The 13,128-nt window shown below is 46.0% G+C and overlaps 1 protein-coding gene across 1 annotated transcript in view; it reads right to left on the bottom strand.

The window, feature by feature from the left end:
- Positions 1-3,303: 3,303 nt before the first annotated feature.
- The window catches only part of LOC138522058 (proteasome subunit beta type-8-like), a 150,993-nt gene continuing 141,168 nt past the window's right edge, over positions 3,304-13,128 (bottom strand). Inside the window, exons 4-6 of the mRNA XM_069635291.1 lie at positions 9,626-9,755; positions 6,227-6,431; positions 3,304-5,876 (exon numbers count right to left, since the gene is read on the bottom strand). Coding sequence (XP_069491392.1) covers positions 5,788-5,876; positions 6,227-6,431; positions 9,626-9,755 — 424 coding nt within the window. The 3' untranslated portion in view covers positions 3,304-5,787. The remainder of the gene's footprint in view (positions 5,877-6,226; positions 6,432-9,625; positions 9,756-13,128) is intronic.

The following is a 13,128-nucleotide window of genomic DNA, read 5'->3' as shown; positions in this document are numbered from 1 at the left end:
AGATGTTACACAAAGGACTTGCAATTACAGTGGTTCAACAAACACTTACTCAAGGTTTCTTGGTAAAAAAGGATATACATTTATGTACACATTTGGTTAGAAAACATTCCACTAGCAAGAAGCCGCTCAATATCACTATAATACACTACAATACTAAAACAATAGGTTTCTGAACAAGTTAGGCTCCCCTGAAGTGGGAGCAAAATGGCACTTCAGTAACTTTCAAAAGGGGTAGAAAGACAAAGGTTATAAGAATCAAAGCACAATTACTTTCAGAGGCAGGGCAAATAGTTTCAGTTCACTACAAGAGGCAATTCAATTCAATAGGCCTGGGCCAAAGTCAATGGTTCCGTGTCTTGGATAGGATAGCACAGTTCTGGTAGTAAACGGTTAAGTCTTTGCCCCGGTTCTTAAAAGTAGTTTGCAAGAAGAAAAGTTATATGTCTGTATAAGGGAGGACAAGCCTCCAAAGTTGGGAAAGTTTCACAAACTTTCACCGCGGCAGAAAGGATTTCTGCACTGCACTTGAACAGTACCTTTTGAATGAAGAAAAGCTGTAGCTGAGGCAGTTGTTCCTAGCAGTTCGAGCAGATCTTGCTGTTCCTGAGCTTCAGTCGTGGGGACAAGAAGGAGGACATCGGGAGGTTCCTGCACTGCCCAGGGAAGAGGGCACAAGCTTGGCAAAACGTCACTTTAAGGTGTGAGTGCCTTAAAGTCCACGAACTGGTATCCTTCTCACTGGCTATCCGGTTTTCAACAGCACTCTGAAGAAAATTCGACCAGTATGGAGACGGTGTCCAGGTGGCTTGTGAGTTGGTTGTTCCCACCAACTCAAGGGAAGAAGTTATCCTTGAAGGGCTTCTCTGTTGATGGAGTTTCAGGCAATTCTGACCTGCAGCAGGGCTTCACCGGTCGTCCAGGAGTTGCAGCAGTCGTCTTCCTTCAACTCGTCTTCGGTTCTTTTGTTCCAGTGGTCGACTCTGCTTTCCAAGTCCCAGAGTCCTGCTTGGTAAACAGTTTTCTCCCATTCATTCCAGCCTGGCTGTTACTCACCCTGCAGGGTGGCTGTCCTTGCCGGACAGCCAGTCAGCCATTCATGCCAGAGTGCATTCAGGTCTCCTGGGAGACTAAGCACAGGGAGTTTCGGGCACCTCCCTCACATCCTGTCCACCCCAGACACTCAGGCGCCAGAGGAGGGCTTCAGCACTGAAGCCTGCCAAAGGCCAACAAACAAAGGGACCAAACCTGGTTTGGCGGGCAGAGACAAACACTAGAATGACCTTTCCAAAATAAATGGCAATAAAAGTTGACCGAGTCTGTTTTTACAGATAGGTCTTGGGCGCCATATTGAAAAACATGGCTGACCCGATTTTTAGCTACTGGTGTTCCGGGAAAAATCATGGTAGTTCGTTCTAAAACCACTGCCACCAGCCATTTCAAGAGGAAAGGGTAACATTTGGCTGTTACATGAGTGTTTAGACAAAGGGGATGCTAGGAAACTCTATAGGAAGATAGTGTGTGCTGGGCCTGTAAATTTAAAGAGACTAGTAAAGTCAATTTAACTTTACACGCTCTGGGAGACAGTAGTCAGTCCCAGAGAAGGTATTTAAACCTTGGGAAGTCTGAAAGACATCCCTGTGCCACTGCACTGAAGGTGGTGTGTGACACACAGAAAAAGATGATGCCTATGGAGTTGTTTAAAACTCCATATCCAAAGAACACAAAAGTAAAACACACATCAAAATGAAAAGTTCAAAGTCCCAAAATATAGCAAAAGAGCAGGAGGGCTCTAAGGTAGAGGGAATTAGCACTTGGGTGAGAATTCTCCCGAAGAGGCTCCTGCTGTCACACCCAGCTGTGACACTTGATAAGTGTTTAGGACAGGTTCCTGCACCCAGCACCGTTACTAAGTGTTTAAGCCTGGAACCCTGCTGTCACACCCAGCTGTGGTACTTAATAAGTGTTTAAGCCTGGGATCCTGCAGTCACACCCAGCTGTGGTACTTAATAAGTATTTAGGCAAGGTTCCTGCACCCAGCACGGTTAATACGTGTTTAAGCCTGGAACCCTGCTGTCACACCCAACTGTGGCACTTAGTAAGTGTTTAGGACAGGTTCCTGCACTTAGCATTGTTACTAAGTGCTTAAGCCTGGGATCCTGCTGTCACACCCAGTGGTGGTACTTAGTAAGTGTTTAGGACAGGTTCCTGCACCCAGCATCCTTAATAAGTGTTTAAGCCTGGGCTCCTGCTGTCCCACCCAGCTGTGGTACTTAATAAGTGTTTAGGCCAGGTTTCTGCACCCAGCACTGCTAATAAGTGTTTAAGCCTGAGATCCTGCTGTCCCACCCAGCTGTGGTACTTAATAAGTGCTTAGGCCAGGTATCCTACTGCTTTCTGCAAGTGTGCGAATCTCACATTTCTCTGGGTGAATAGGTGGCGAAAATGGCAGAGTGTTGACACTGGAAAGCTTGACCCCTGAGAGGCCTTTTATGAGGGACTCCCTCAGAAACATGGGGATATGCCTTGAATGTGGTGTGTGCCTTCTTGGGGAGAGGTGGAAAAAGGTTCTCCCTGATAACCAGACAGGGTATCCCCCGACCAGCACCAAGATCTAAATTTTAAACACACACCATGGTACACAACATTTAAGTCCCCTAAAGAAAATGTTCAACCTGCCCCTTACATCGACACAAATGTTGCCAGTCTGCACTTGCATGGCACTTTTTCTGAAGATTTGCGATCCACTGTCTGAATTGTCTTATATACTGTTTTTTTACTACCGGATTCTACTTTGGGAATTAATCCTGTGACACTGGACACAAGGTATTGGGACCTATTTAATACATCTGAACCTCTGATTCAGACAGGCCACTATGCTACATTTTAAAGCACCCTGAGGCATTTCAGCCTTGAACTGTGATGATGCCGAACATTGGTAAATGAAAGAGGCATTATTTTACCACAAATTAATCAACTGAATCCTCCAGAGAAGTCTGGTGAATGAACAGCTATGGCTTCATCCCTAGAATTATTTTCCTTGAAAATGACCGATTGGTCGAAACCCGTGTCGGCTGTGCATAGAATAAATCACTACTTGCACATCGGATGGCTTCATCTATATTTCTCAACAGTGTTTTGGGACTTTAAATTGTTTCAGAGTATTGACTGCTGGAACTTGAAGTCTGTTTGCGCAGTACAAATAGACATCCCAACTTTTCACTGTCTGAACCCGATGGCACTTTGAAAGGGTTAAATGCAGTCTCAAATCCCAATGAATGTTAATGAAAGCACAGGAATCCCAGGTGATATAGGTTTGTTTTATTTGCACTGTTCAATTCAGCATGGACCAGGCCTGAAAGAGTGTTTCTAACATAGCATGGAGAGATCAGCCACAGCAGAGACCCACCCGTACATCAAGGGTTCAAATGAGAGGACAATCAGACCAGAGGCCCATCCATTCAAGAGGGCTTCAGGTTGGAGTACAAGCAGACCAGAGGCCCAGCCATTCAAGAGGGCTTCAGGTTGGAGTACAAGCAAACCAGAGGCCCATCCATACATGAAGGATTCAGGTGAGAGGACAATCAGACCAGAGGCCCAACCATTCAAGAGGGCTTCAGGTTGGAGTACAAGCAGACCAGAGGCCCATCCGTACATGAAGTATTCAGGTAAGAGGACAGAGTAGAGGCCCATCCTTACAGAGGACAATCAGGAGCAGAATAGGACCTCATCTCTCCATTCCAGGCATGAAAGAGGAACCTGAAGAGGAAATGTAGAGGATGCCGATGCTCGGAGCATAGGAAGTCAAGGGAAATCCCATCTGAATCCAGAAGGGGTCATGGGTGCTTAGAAGATCAATGATGAAGGGGCGGGGTTCAGGTGCAGAGCGAGACATTAAGTTGAAAGCGTCTCATGTACTGGGATTGGGGGAATTCAGCAGTACTGGAAAAGGTGAGTGAAGAAGGATCCAACACAGACCTGGGGAGTGGTGAGGGCCAGAGGAATGCTGGCCACTAGGTGGCAGGAAGCAACGAGGCAAAGCACTCACAGGCAGGTTGAAGCGAGAACCTCCATGCCATAGTAGCGGGTGGGTGAGACACAAATAAGGAGGTAGATGCAATAACCTACAAGACATGGTAGTGTGAGGGCAAGATATAGATTGATGCAAGAATCTCAAGAGACGTAGTTATGCATGAGAAAGTATAGATATGGGGGGTGGAGACAAGAAGCTCCATGCCAGGGGAGCATGTCGATCAGGCATAGATGCAGAGGTGCAGGCAAGAAGCTCCATTCCAGGGGAGCATGTCGATCAGGCATAGATGGAGAGGTGGATGCAAGATGATCCATGCCAGGGGAGCATGTCGATCAGGCATAGATGCAGAGGTGGAGGCAAGAAGCTCCATGCCTGCAAAGCATGTGGACCAGGCATAGATGGAGAGGTGGAGGCAACAAGCTTAAGGCCCTGGGAGCATGTCGACCAGGCATACATGGAGAGGTTGAGACAAGAAGCTCCATGCCCGGGAAGCGTGTTGACCAGGCATTGATGGAGAGGTGGGTACAAGAAGCTCCATGCCCTGGGAGCACGTCGAGCAGGCATAGATGGAGAGGTGGAGGCAAGAAGTTCCATGCCCGGGAAGCGTGTAGACCAGGCATTGATGAAGAGGTGGATACAAGAAGCTCCATGCCCTGGAAGTGTGTTGACCATGCATAGATGGAGAGGTGGAGGCAAGATGCTCCATGCCCGGGAAGCGTGTCGACCAGGCCTTGATGGAGAGGTGGATACAAGAAGCTCCATGCCCTGGGAGCACATCGACCAGGCTTAGACGGAGAGGTGGAGGCAAGAAGCTCCATGCCCTGGGAGCACGTCGACCAGGCATAGATGGAGAGGGGAAGGCAAGAAGCTCAATGACAGGGAAGTATGTCGACCAGGCATAGATGGAGAGGTGAAGGCAAGAAGCTCAATGACAGGGAAGCATGTCGACCAGGCATAGATGGAGAGGTGGAGACAAGAAGCTCAATGACAGTGAAGCATGTCGACCAGGCATAGATGGAGAGGTGGAGACAAGAAGCTCCATGCCAGGGGAGTATGTCAATCAGACATAGATGGAGAGGTGGAGGCAAGAGGCTCCATACCTTGGGAGCACGTCAACCAGGCATTGATGAAGAGGTGTAGGCAAGAAGCTTCATGCCCGGGAAGAGTGTTGATCAGGCATAGTTGGAGAGATGGAGACAAGAAGCTCAATGCCAGGGGAGCATGTCGATCAGGAATAGATGGAGAAGTGCAGGCAAGAAGCTCAAGGACTTGGGAGCATATTGACAAGACATAGATGGAGAGGTGCCAGCAAGAAGCTCCATGCCCGGGGAGCATGTCCATCAGACATAGATGGAGAGGTGCAGGCAAGAAACTCCATGCCGGGAGAGCATGTCTATCAGACATTGATGGAGAGGTGCAGGCATGAAGCTCCATGCCCGGGGAGCATGTTGATCAGACATCGATAGAGAGGTGCGTAGCTCCATGCCTTTATGAAACTGTGCAAAGCATAGAAAAGGAGTGTATTTGTGTCATTCTTCAGAAGCATTGTACACTATGCGTAGAATGGTGTCCAGAGTACTGGAGGAAAAAGGGCGGCATAGGATGCAGGAACTCCTACGCCACGATCCTGTGACGGGTAGAGTAGGCAATTGCCTTCAATGTTTCTCAGCTTGGTACTGGTACATCCCTTCAATGTTTCTCAGCTTGGTACTGGTCCATCCCTTCAATGTTTCTCAGCTTGGTACTGGTCCATCCCTTCAATGTTTCTCAGCTTGGTACTGGTACAGAAGGTCACTGACGTCTTCCTTGCAGACCTTGACCCATCCGTCTTCCCGCATGTGGTACACTTTGAAAAGAAAAGAGCACTCTGTATTAGAATGACCTTGCCTTGCTCGGAGTTATAGACATACCCCCACACCTGGTCACGAGAGGACGAGCCGGGTCAGCGATCAGAAAGACTTCCCAAAATACCATATTTCTGTGTGTGGACCATAAATTATGAATATCAGTCATGCTGAATCATTCAGTTCCCACTAAGAACAAATAACTCTTGAAACCTCCACGATCCCAATTCCCATCCGCTTCTGGACCAGACCGACCCCATGTTTAATACAATGGTCAATACACATTGAAGCCAATTCTAAGCATGACTCAGACCCAAGAGGCCTGTAACTACTGCCCTGACGTGTGACTTACAGTTGACAACACCACCGGAGTAGCAGTCGCGGTGTGTGGCGTAAGCGATGGCTCGACGTCCCAAATCGTAAGCGTCCTCTACAGAGAGGTCATACCGGTAGCCACTGTCCAGAACGCCATATGCATAGCTATTCCCAGAGCCAGTGGAGAATATAGAGCCTGAGAGACGTGTCCCAGCCTCGTCCACATAATACAGTCCAGGGCCCTAGGAAGAAAGAGAAACAGGAGTTTTGACAGGCACCAGTGCAATGCACACCAGCTAACAATGACACATTCCAGAGCAATGCAGAAGATATAAACAGGACATAATCAGTGCAATGCAGCAAATATAAACAGCAGAGTCCACTGTAAGACAGCCACCATAAGCATGAGAGAGTCCAGTGCAATGCACCCCAGGTAACTGTGAGAGAATCCAGTGCAATGCAGCAAATATAAACAGGACAGAATCCAGTGCAATGCAGCAAATATAAACAGGACAGAATCCAGTGCAATGCAGCAATTATAAACAGGAGAGAATCCAGTGTAATGCAGCAAATATAAACAGGACAGAATCCACTGCAAGACAACCTATAAGCATGAGAGAGTCCAGTGCAATGCACCCCAGGTAACAGTGAGAGAATCCAGTGTAATGCAGCAAATATAAACAGGGCAGAATCCAGTGCAATGCAGCAAATATAAACAGGACAGAATCCAGTGCAATGCTGCAAATATAAACAGGACAGAATCCACTGCAAGACAACCTATAAGCATGAGAGAGTCCAGTGCAATGCACCCCAGGTAACAGTCAGAGAATCCAGTGTAATGCAGCAAATATAAACAGGACAGAATCCAGTGCAATGCAGCAAATATAAACAGGTCAGAATCCAGTGCAATGCAGCAAATATAAACAGGACAGAATCCACTGCAAGACAACCTATAAGCATGAGAGAGTCCAATGCAATGCACCCCAGGTAACAGTGAGAGAATCCAGTGCAATGCAGCAAATATAAACAGGACAGAATCCAGTACAATGCAGCAAATATAAACAGGACAGAATCCAGTGCAATGCAGCAAATATAAACAGGACAGAATCCAGTGTAATGCAACAAATATAAACAGGACAGAATCCACTGCAAGACAACCGATAAGCATGAGAGAGTCCAGTGCAATGCAACCCAGGTAACAGTGAGATAATCCAGTGCAATGCAGCAAATATAAACAGGACAGAATCCAGTGCAATGCAGCAAATATAAACAGGACAGAATCCAGTGTAATGCAACAAATATAAACAGGACAGAATCCAGTGCAATGCAGCAAATATAAACAGGACAGAATCCAGTGTAATGCAACAACTATAAACAGGACAGAATCCAGTGTAATGCAACAAATATAAACAGGACAGAATCCAGTGCAATGCAGCAAATATAAACAGGACAGAATCCACTGCAAGGCAACCTATAAGCATGAGAGAGTCCAGTGCAATGCACCCCAGGTAACAGTGAGAGAATCCCGTGCAATGCAGCAAATATAAACAGGAGAGAATCCAGTGCAATGCAGCAAATATAAACAGGACCGAATCCAGTGCAATGCAGCAAATATAAACAGGACAGAATCCACTGCAAGACAACCTATAAGCATGAGAGAGTCCAGTGCAATGCACCCCAGGTAACAGTGAGAGAATCCAGTGTAATGCAGCAAATATAAACAGGACAGAATCCAGCAAATATAAACAGGACATAATCCAGTGCAATGCAGCAAATATAAACAGGACAGAATCCACTGCAAGACAACCTATAAGCATGAGAGAGTCCAATGCAATGCACCCCAGGTAACAGTGAGAGAATCCAGTGCAATGCAGCAAATATACACAGGACAGAATCCAGTGCAATGCAACAAATATAAACAGGACATAATCCAGTGCAATGCAGCAAATATAAACAGGACAGAAACCACTGCAAGGCAACCTATAAGCATGAGAGAGTCCAGTGCAATGCACCCCAGGTAACAGTGAGAGAATCCAGTGCAATGTAGCAAATATAAACAGGAGAGAATCCAGTGCAATGCAGCAAATATAAACAGGACAGAATGCAGTGCAATGCAGCAAATATAAACAGGACAGAACCCACTGCAAGACAACCTATAACCATGAGAGAGTCCAGTGCAATGCACCCCAGGTAACAGTGAGAGAATCCAGTGCAATGCAGTAAATATAAACAGGACAGAATCCAGTGCAATGCAGCAAATATAAACAGGACAGAATCCACTGCAAGACAACCGATAAGCATGAGAGAGTCCAGTGCAATGCAACCCAGGCAACAGTGAGAGAATCCAGTGCAATGCAGCAAATATAAACAGGACAGAATCCAGTGAAATTCAGCAAATATAAACAGGACAGTATCCAGTGCAATGCAGCAAATATAAACAGGACAGAATCCAGTGTAATGCAACAAATATAAACAGGACAGAATCCACTGCAAGACAACCGATAAGCATGAGAGAGTCCAGTGCAATGCAACCCAGGTAACAGTGAGAGAATCCAGTGCAATGATGCAGCAAATATAAACAGGACAGAATCCAGTGAAATGCAGCAGATTTAAACAAGGCAAAATCCACTGCAAGACACCCGATAAGCATGAGAGAGTCCAGTGCAATGCACCCGAGGTGACAATGACATAATCCATGGCAATGCAGCAAATATTAACAGGACAGAATCCACTGCAAGACACCCAACATAAGCATGAGAGAGTCCAGTGCAATGCACCCCATGTAACAATGACAGACTCCAGTGCAATGCAGCAGATATAAACAGGACAGAATCCACTGCAAGACAGCCAACATAAGCATGAGAGAGTCCAGTGCAATGCACCCCAGGTAACAATGACAGAATCCAGTGCAATGCAGCAGATATACACAGGACAGAATCCACTGCAAGACAGCCAACATAAGCATGAGAGAGTCCAGTGCAATGCACCCCAGGTAACAATGACAGAATCCAGTGCAATGCAGCAGATATACACAGGACAGAATCCATGTACAAGGTTAATAAAGATTGTTTACTCAGCGGCTGTCCCCATTTTTTTGTAGCCCTATGTATAGTATTCTTCTACTTTAGTAGGTCTTTGTTGTGTTCGCTGTTACTAAATTGTTACATCTCGCTAAGCACACGTCAGCTATTCATGACAGTTAGGGAATGTCAGGGTTTTTGGCCACTCCTTTTTCTTTTTCTATCTACATTTTAGATAGGCAGCCCACCACCACGTCCTGGGGTGAGGTAATTCCTTGTGAGGGATAGTTAGGTATTTCTCTGTCTCCTGCCAGGTGGGTTCTGAGGAGAGACTGAGTCTGCATACACAGTGCATTATACATATTAAGGCTTCCTCTCTTTCTGTGCTTATCATGGTGGGGGGCCCTTCCACTCACCTTTTTGTCCCAGCCGCATATCATGCTGCCTATAGACAGTCCCATGCCCCGATATTCACACATCATGTTGGACAGCAGCTTTGAGGCGGCCGAGACTGAGATCCGCTCCTTGTTCCGCAGTCGGTACAGCCTAGAACAGGAGAAACCTGTTAGCACCTGAGTCAAAGTGGTATGCCCTGAAAGGGGGTGATCTCCTGACTTCCTGATAATGGTGGGGGGGGGGGCAGCTTCTTACATCTGAAGCTCATGCCTGGAGGAAACCCCACAGCTTGTCCTCTCACTGTGCTGCGATTGGATAAGGTCCTGCACAGGAGGCGCTTAACATGGTACTGTAAGAAGTTTAGAGGTCACTGGAGTGAAGGTGCACTGGACAGTACAGAGGGTTAGGGGTCGGAGCAGCTAGTGGGGAGTTCTCTGGTTTCACAGGGACACAGGGGAGAACACGCATTAGACAGTGCGATGTGTGTATAGGCTTGGTGATTTGGTCCTCAATATTGAACAATATGTCTTACTAGCTTTTCCTTCCATGAGAGCTGAACAGCCAGAGTTATTTGGGCCAATTTGCAAGTAGGATGTTCTATCCCAGCTGTACCCGGCATATCATACGCCCATCTACTGCTCCCTCTCTATATGTCTGGCCAGAGTTGCGACCCACCCCAGCCATTGCTGAGAGCAACGCACCAGAGAAAAAACACAGATATCTTGAAGGAGGAGGAAGTGCGGGGGATGAGTTTTTAATGGTTAAAAGTACAATGCGAGCAGCAGCAACAGAGGCATCCCCCGAGGTGGGGGCCAGCAAGGTATTTGGAGACATACATTGTCATTGCATGTGTCCTGCAGGAATGTCAGAATCACACTTAGAGAGCATTGTCCATATGAGGGGGGGGTGAATGGGGTGCATAGGCTCTGCAGGGGCAAGGGGGTGCTGGGGATCTGATAGACCTTGTAAAGGACCTGAGGACCAGGCTGCAGGGTCTATACTTGTGATTGTTATTTTCTAGGTTTTGTTCATTATGAGGGTTGCCATTCAGTGGCCAGCATGCACAATTAAGCATTTCCTCTGTGCTCACAGAAGAAACAGATCATTGGTTTTAATCCCAGTGTTACTCTGGATGAAATTCCATGTATTCTCAGAAAAAGGAGCAATGAAATAAGAAGGATTTTTAAAAAATGGTGCTAGCATTGTAAACTGGCTCTTTTTACTTTCTAATTCTCTCCTGCAGTATATATTGGAGTCCTTATCCGGACATCACACTTGTCTTACTAACCATATAGCTTACTTTCTGATTGGTTATCATTCCAAGACAGACAGTCAGGAATATTCCTATTGCATGAACTCTTCCGAAATTGCACTATGTAAAAGGGGTTGGGGACAAACAACACCAGGGGGATTACTAGCTGCTTTGCATAAAATCAAAGTTCATTTTGGGAAACATAAGAATGACCACAGATGTTTATATTTGTTATTAATATTTGGCATTTATATAGTGCTCTGGATATCACTGGTCAAGGCGCTTGTGGGTTGAACACCCTTGGGGACCATAGTCCAGGTCAGTTGAGAGAGTAGGGTAGGATACAGTTCTTGGGTGCACTCAATATGTGTGCAGCCAGTGTGATTTCTGTGATGAATGCTGCATCCTAACATTAGGTGCGGTCTTAGCGAGAGATCAGTTGAATGTGTGCAGTCAGGTGGTTGGTCTCCGAGACTACATTCAGGCGGTATTACGGCTGTGTAGGACGTTTATGTGTGCAGCTAAGCCAACTTTTTTCGTGGGGTATGGCTGCATTCTAGCAGGATGTTGCGGTGTTCAAAGAGTACTGTTAGTATGTCAGCAGCTATGATGATATGTTCATGGGGTGTAGCTGCGCTCTATTGTTTGTTGGTGCAAAGTGGAGAGTGAGCATAGTGGTGGGAGGGGTGAGGGTCTGTAGTGGATGGTTTACTCTTAGGATTCCACTGTTCTTGGTTACTTTCTGGGTCTGGATGAGCTGGTAGTGATTGTCCTGGTGTTTCACGGTAGCAGTACTCTGAGGTAGATTTACAGTTTGGCCCAGTAAGTTAAGATTTGAATAGGTTAGAGGGTAATTATTCTTGGGCTCAGTACTATGTGTCAGGGAGCTCATTTTCTGGGTCCCTGCTTGTGGTTTATGATCGGATGTAGGGTAGGTCTTGTCAGGATGCTGGTTATAGGTCAGGATATATCTTGCCGGAACGCAGTCCTACCAGGGCAGTGCTGCTAAAGGATAGGCTGGCCAGTGGCCTTGTAGAATCCGGTTGTTCTAGTGCCGTGGGATGGTTCGTATCTTAGGTATGTAGTTGGGCAAGGTAGGGAGTGAGTGGGTTTTGATCAGCATGATTGCAGGGGGCTGTTAGGCCTGTGTAGTGGAAACGGGAAGCAGAGAGTCAGCAGACGCACATCCCAGAGCTTGCAGGATAGTGAGGCGGCCAACTGTGGCCTCACAGTTCCTAATTCCGCCTTGATGACTTATTAGTCAGTTTCAGGGGTCTCTTCCCTCGGTATCCCTAGGAACACTTGTTGGCTGGCTGTAATTACATTCCAGTTTAATGGCATTGAAACTATGATTCAAGAAATGCAAATGAGTTTCGGCAGCCTTAGACGGTCCTAATCCAATTTAATGTCATTGAAACTCATGGTTTTAGAAATTTGGATGAGTTTTGGTAGTCTTAATCATGGTTTACTTGTCAAATATGTCTGCAATAAAAGAGTTGTATGCTTGAATCACTAAGTACATAAAAAGGAAATGAGCACAAAGTCCATTGTGAATTAACAATACACCCTAACATTAAAACATGTATAAGCATGATCCATATATACCTATTCAGACAGATTTAGGTTGTGGCTGGGAGTATAAAATAGCTTCAACATCTGCCCATCCATTGGGGTCCAAGTGTCGTCTAGCTTTTCCTTCCAGGAGAGGTTTCCCATAATAGGAGAGCTTTGCTGGCCTAGCGGATTATTAGAAGAGAATGGACTGGGTCTCAGGGTGAGGATGCCTGTGCATAGGGGCTAGGTATAGACCGCCACAGAGAATTATATACAAGGCATATACCAATTTTCAATAACTGATTAGCAGAAATTGCTAATTAAAGTTTTCTTGATTAGCAAACAAACCTATTTGATTATATTTTAAATGCCAAGCATTATTTGTACCAAGACATAAAATTAGCAACAATACACTATTTATTAAGCAAGACATTAGTGAGAGGAGTGTATGTAAAAGGCTACCTGCATGAATGGACACAAATACATAGCTGTGATAAAAAAGGCTTTGAAAACGTTTTTCAGTGCAAGGCTCTGTGCAGCTGGGTACAGTCAGTGTTGCACAGGGCTGTGACCTTTATATTATATGCTTGAACCAACATTTGCTGTGTAACAAGTTCAGAAGCTTCAATAAAACCAAAATGTTCAAGGAATTTCATAGCCTGAGACCAAGTAAGTAGTATGGTTATGCGACATGCAGGGTAATTGTCAACTGCAGGT

Source organism: Ambystoma mexicanum, chromosome 13 (genome assembly GCF_040938575.1).
Source record: "Ambystoma mexicanum isolate Mex_15411 chromosome 13, UKY_AmexF1_1, whole genome shotgun sequence".
Classification (NCBI taxonomy): domain Eukaryota; kingdom Metazoa; phylum Chordata; class Amphibia; order Caudata; family Ambystomatidae; genus Ambystoma; species Ambystoma mexicanum.
The sequence above is the reverse complement of the archived record's forward strand: the minus strand, read 5'-3'. Positions and strand labels throughout refer to the sequence as shown.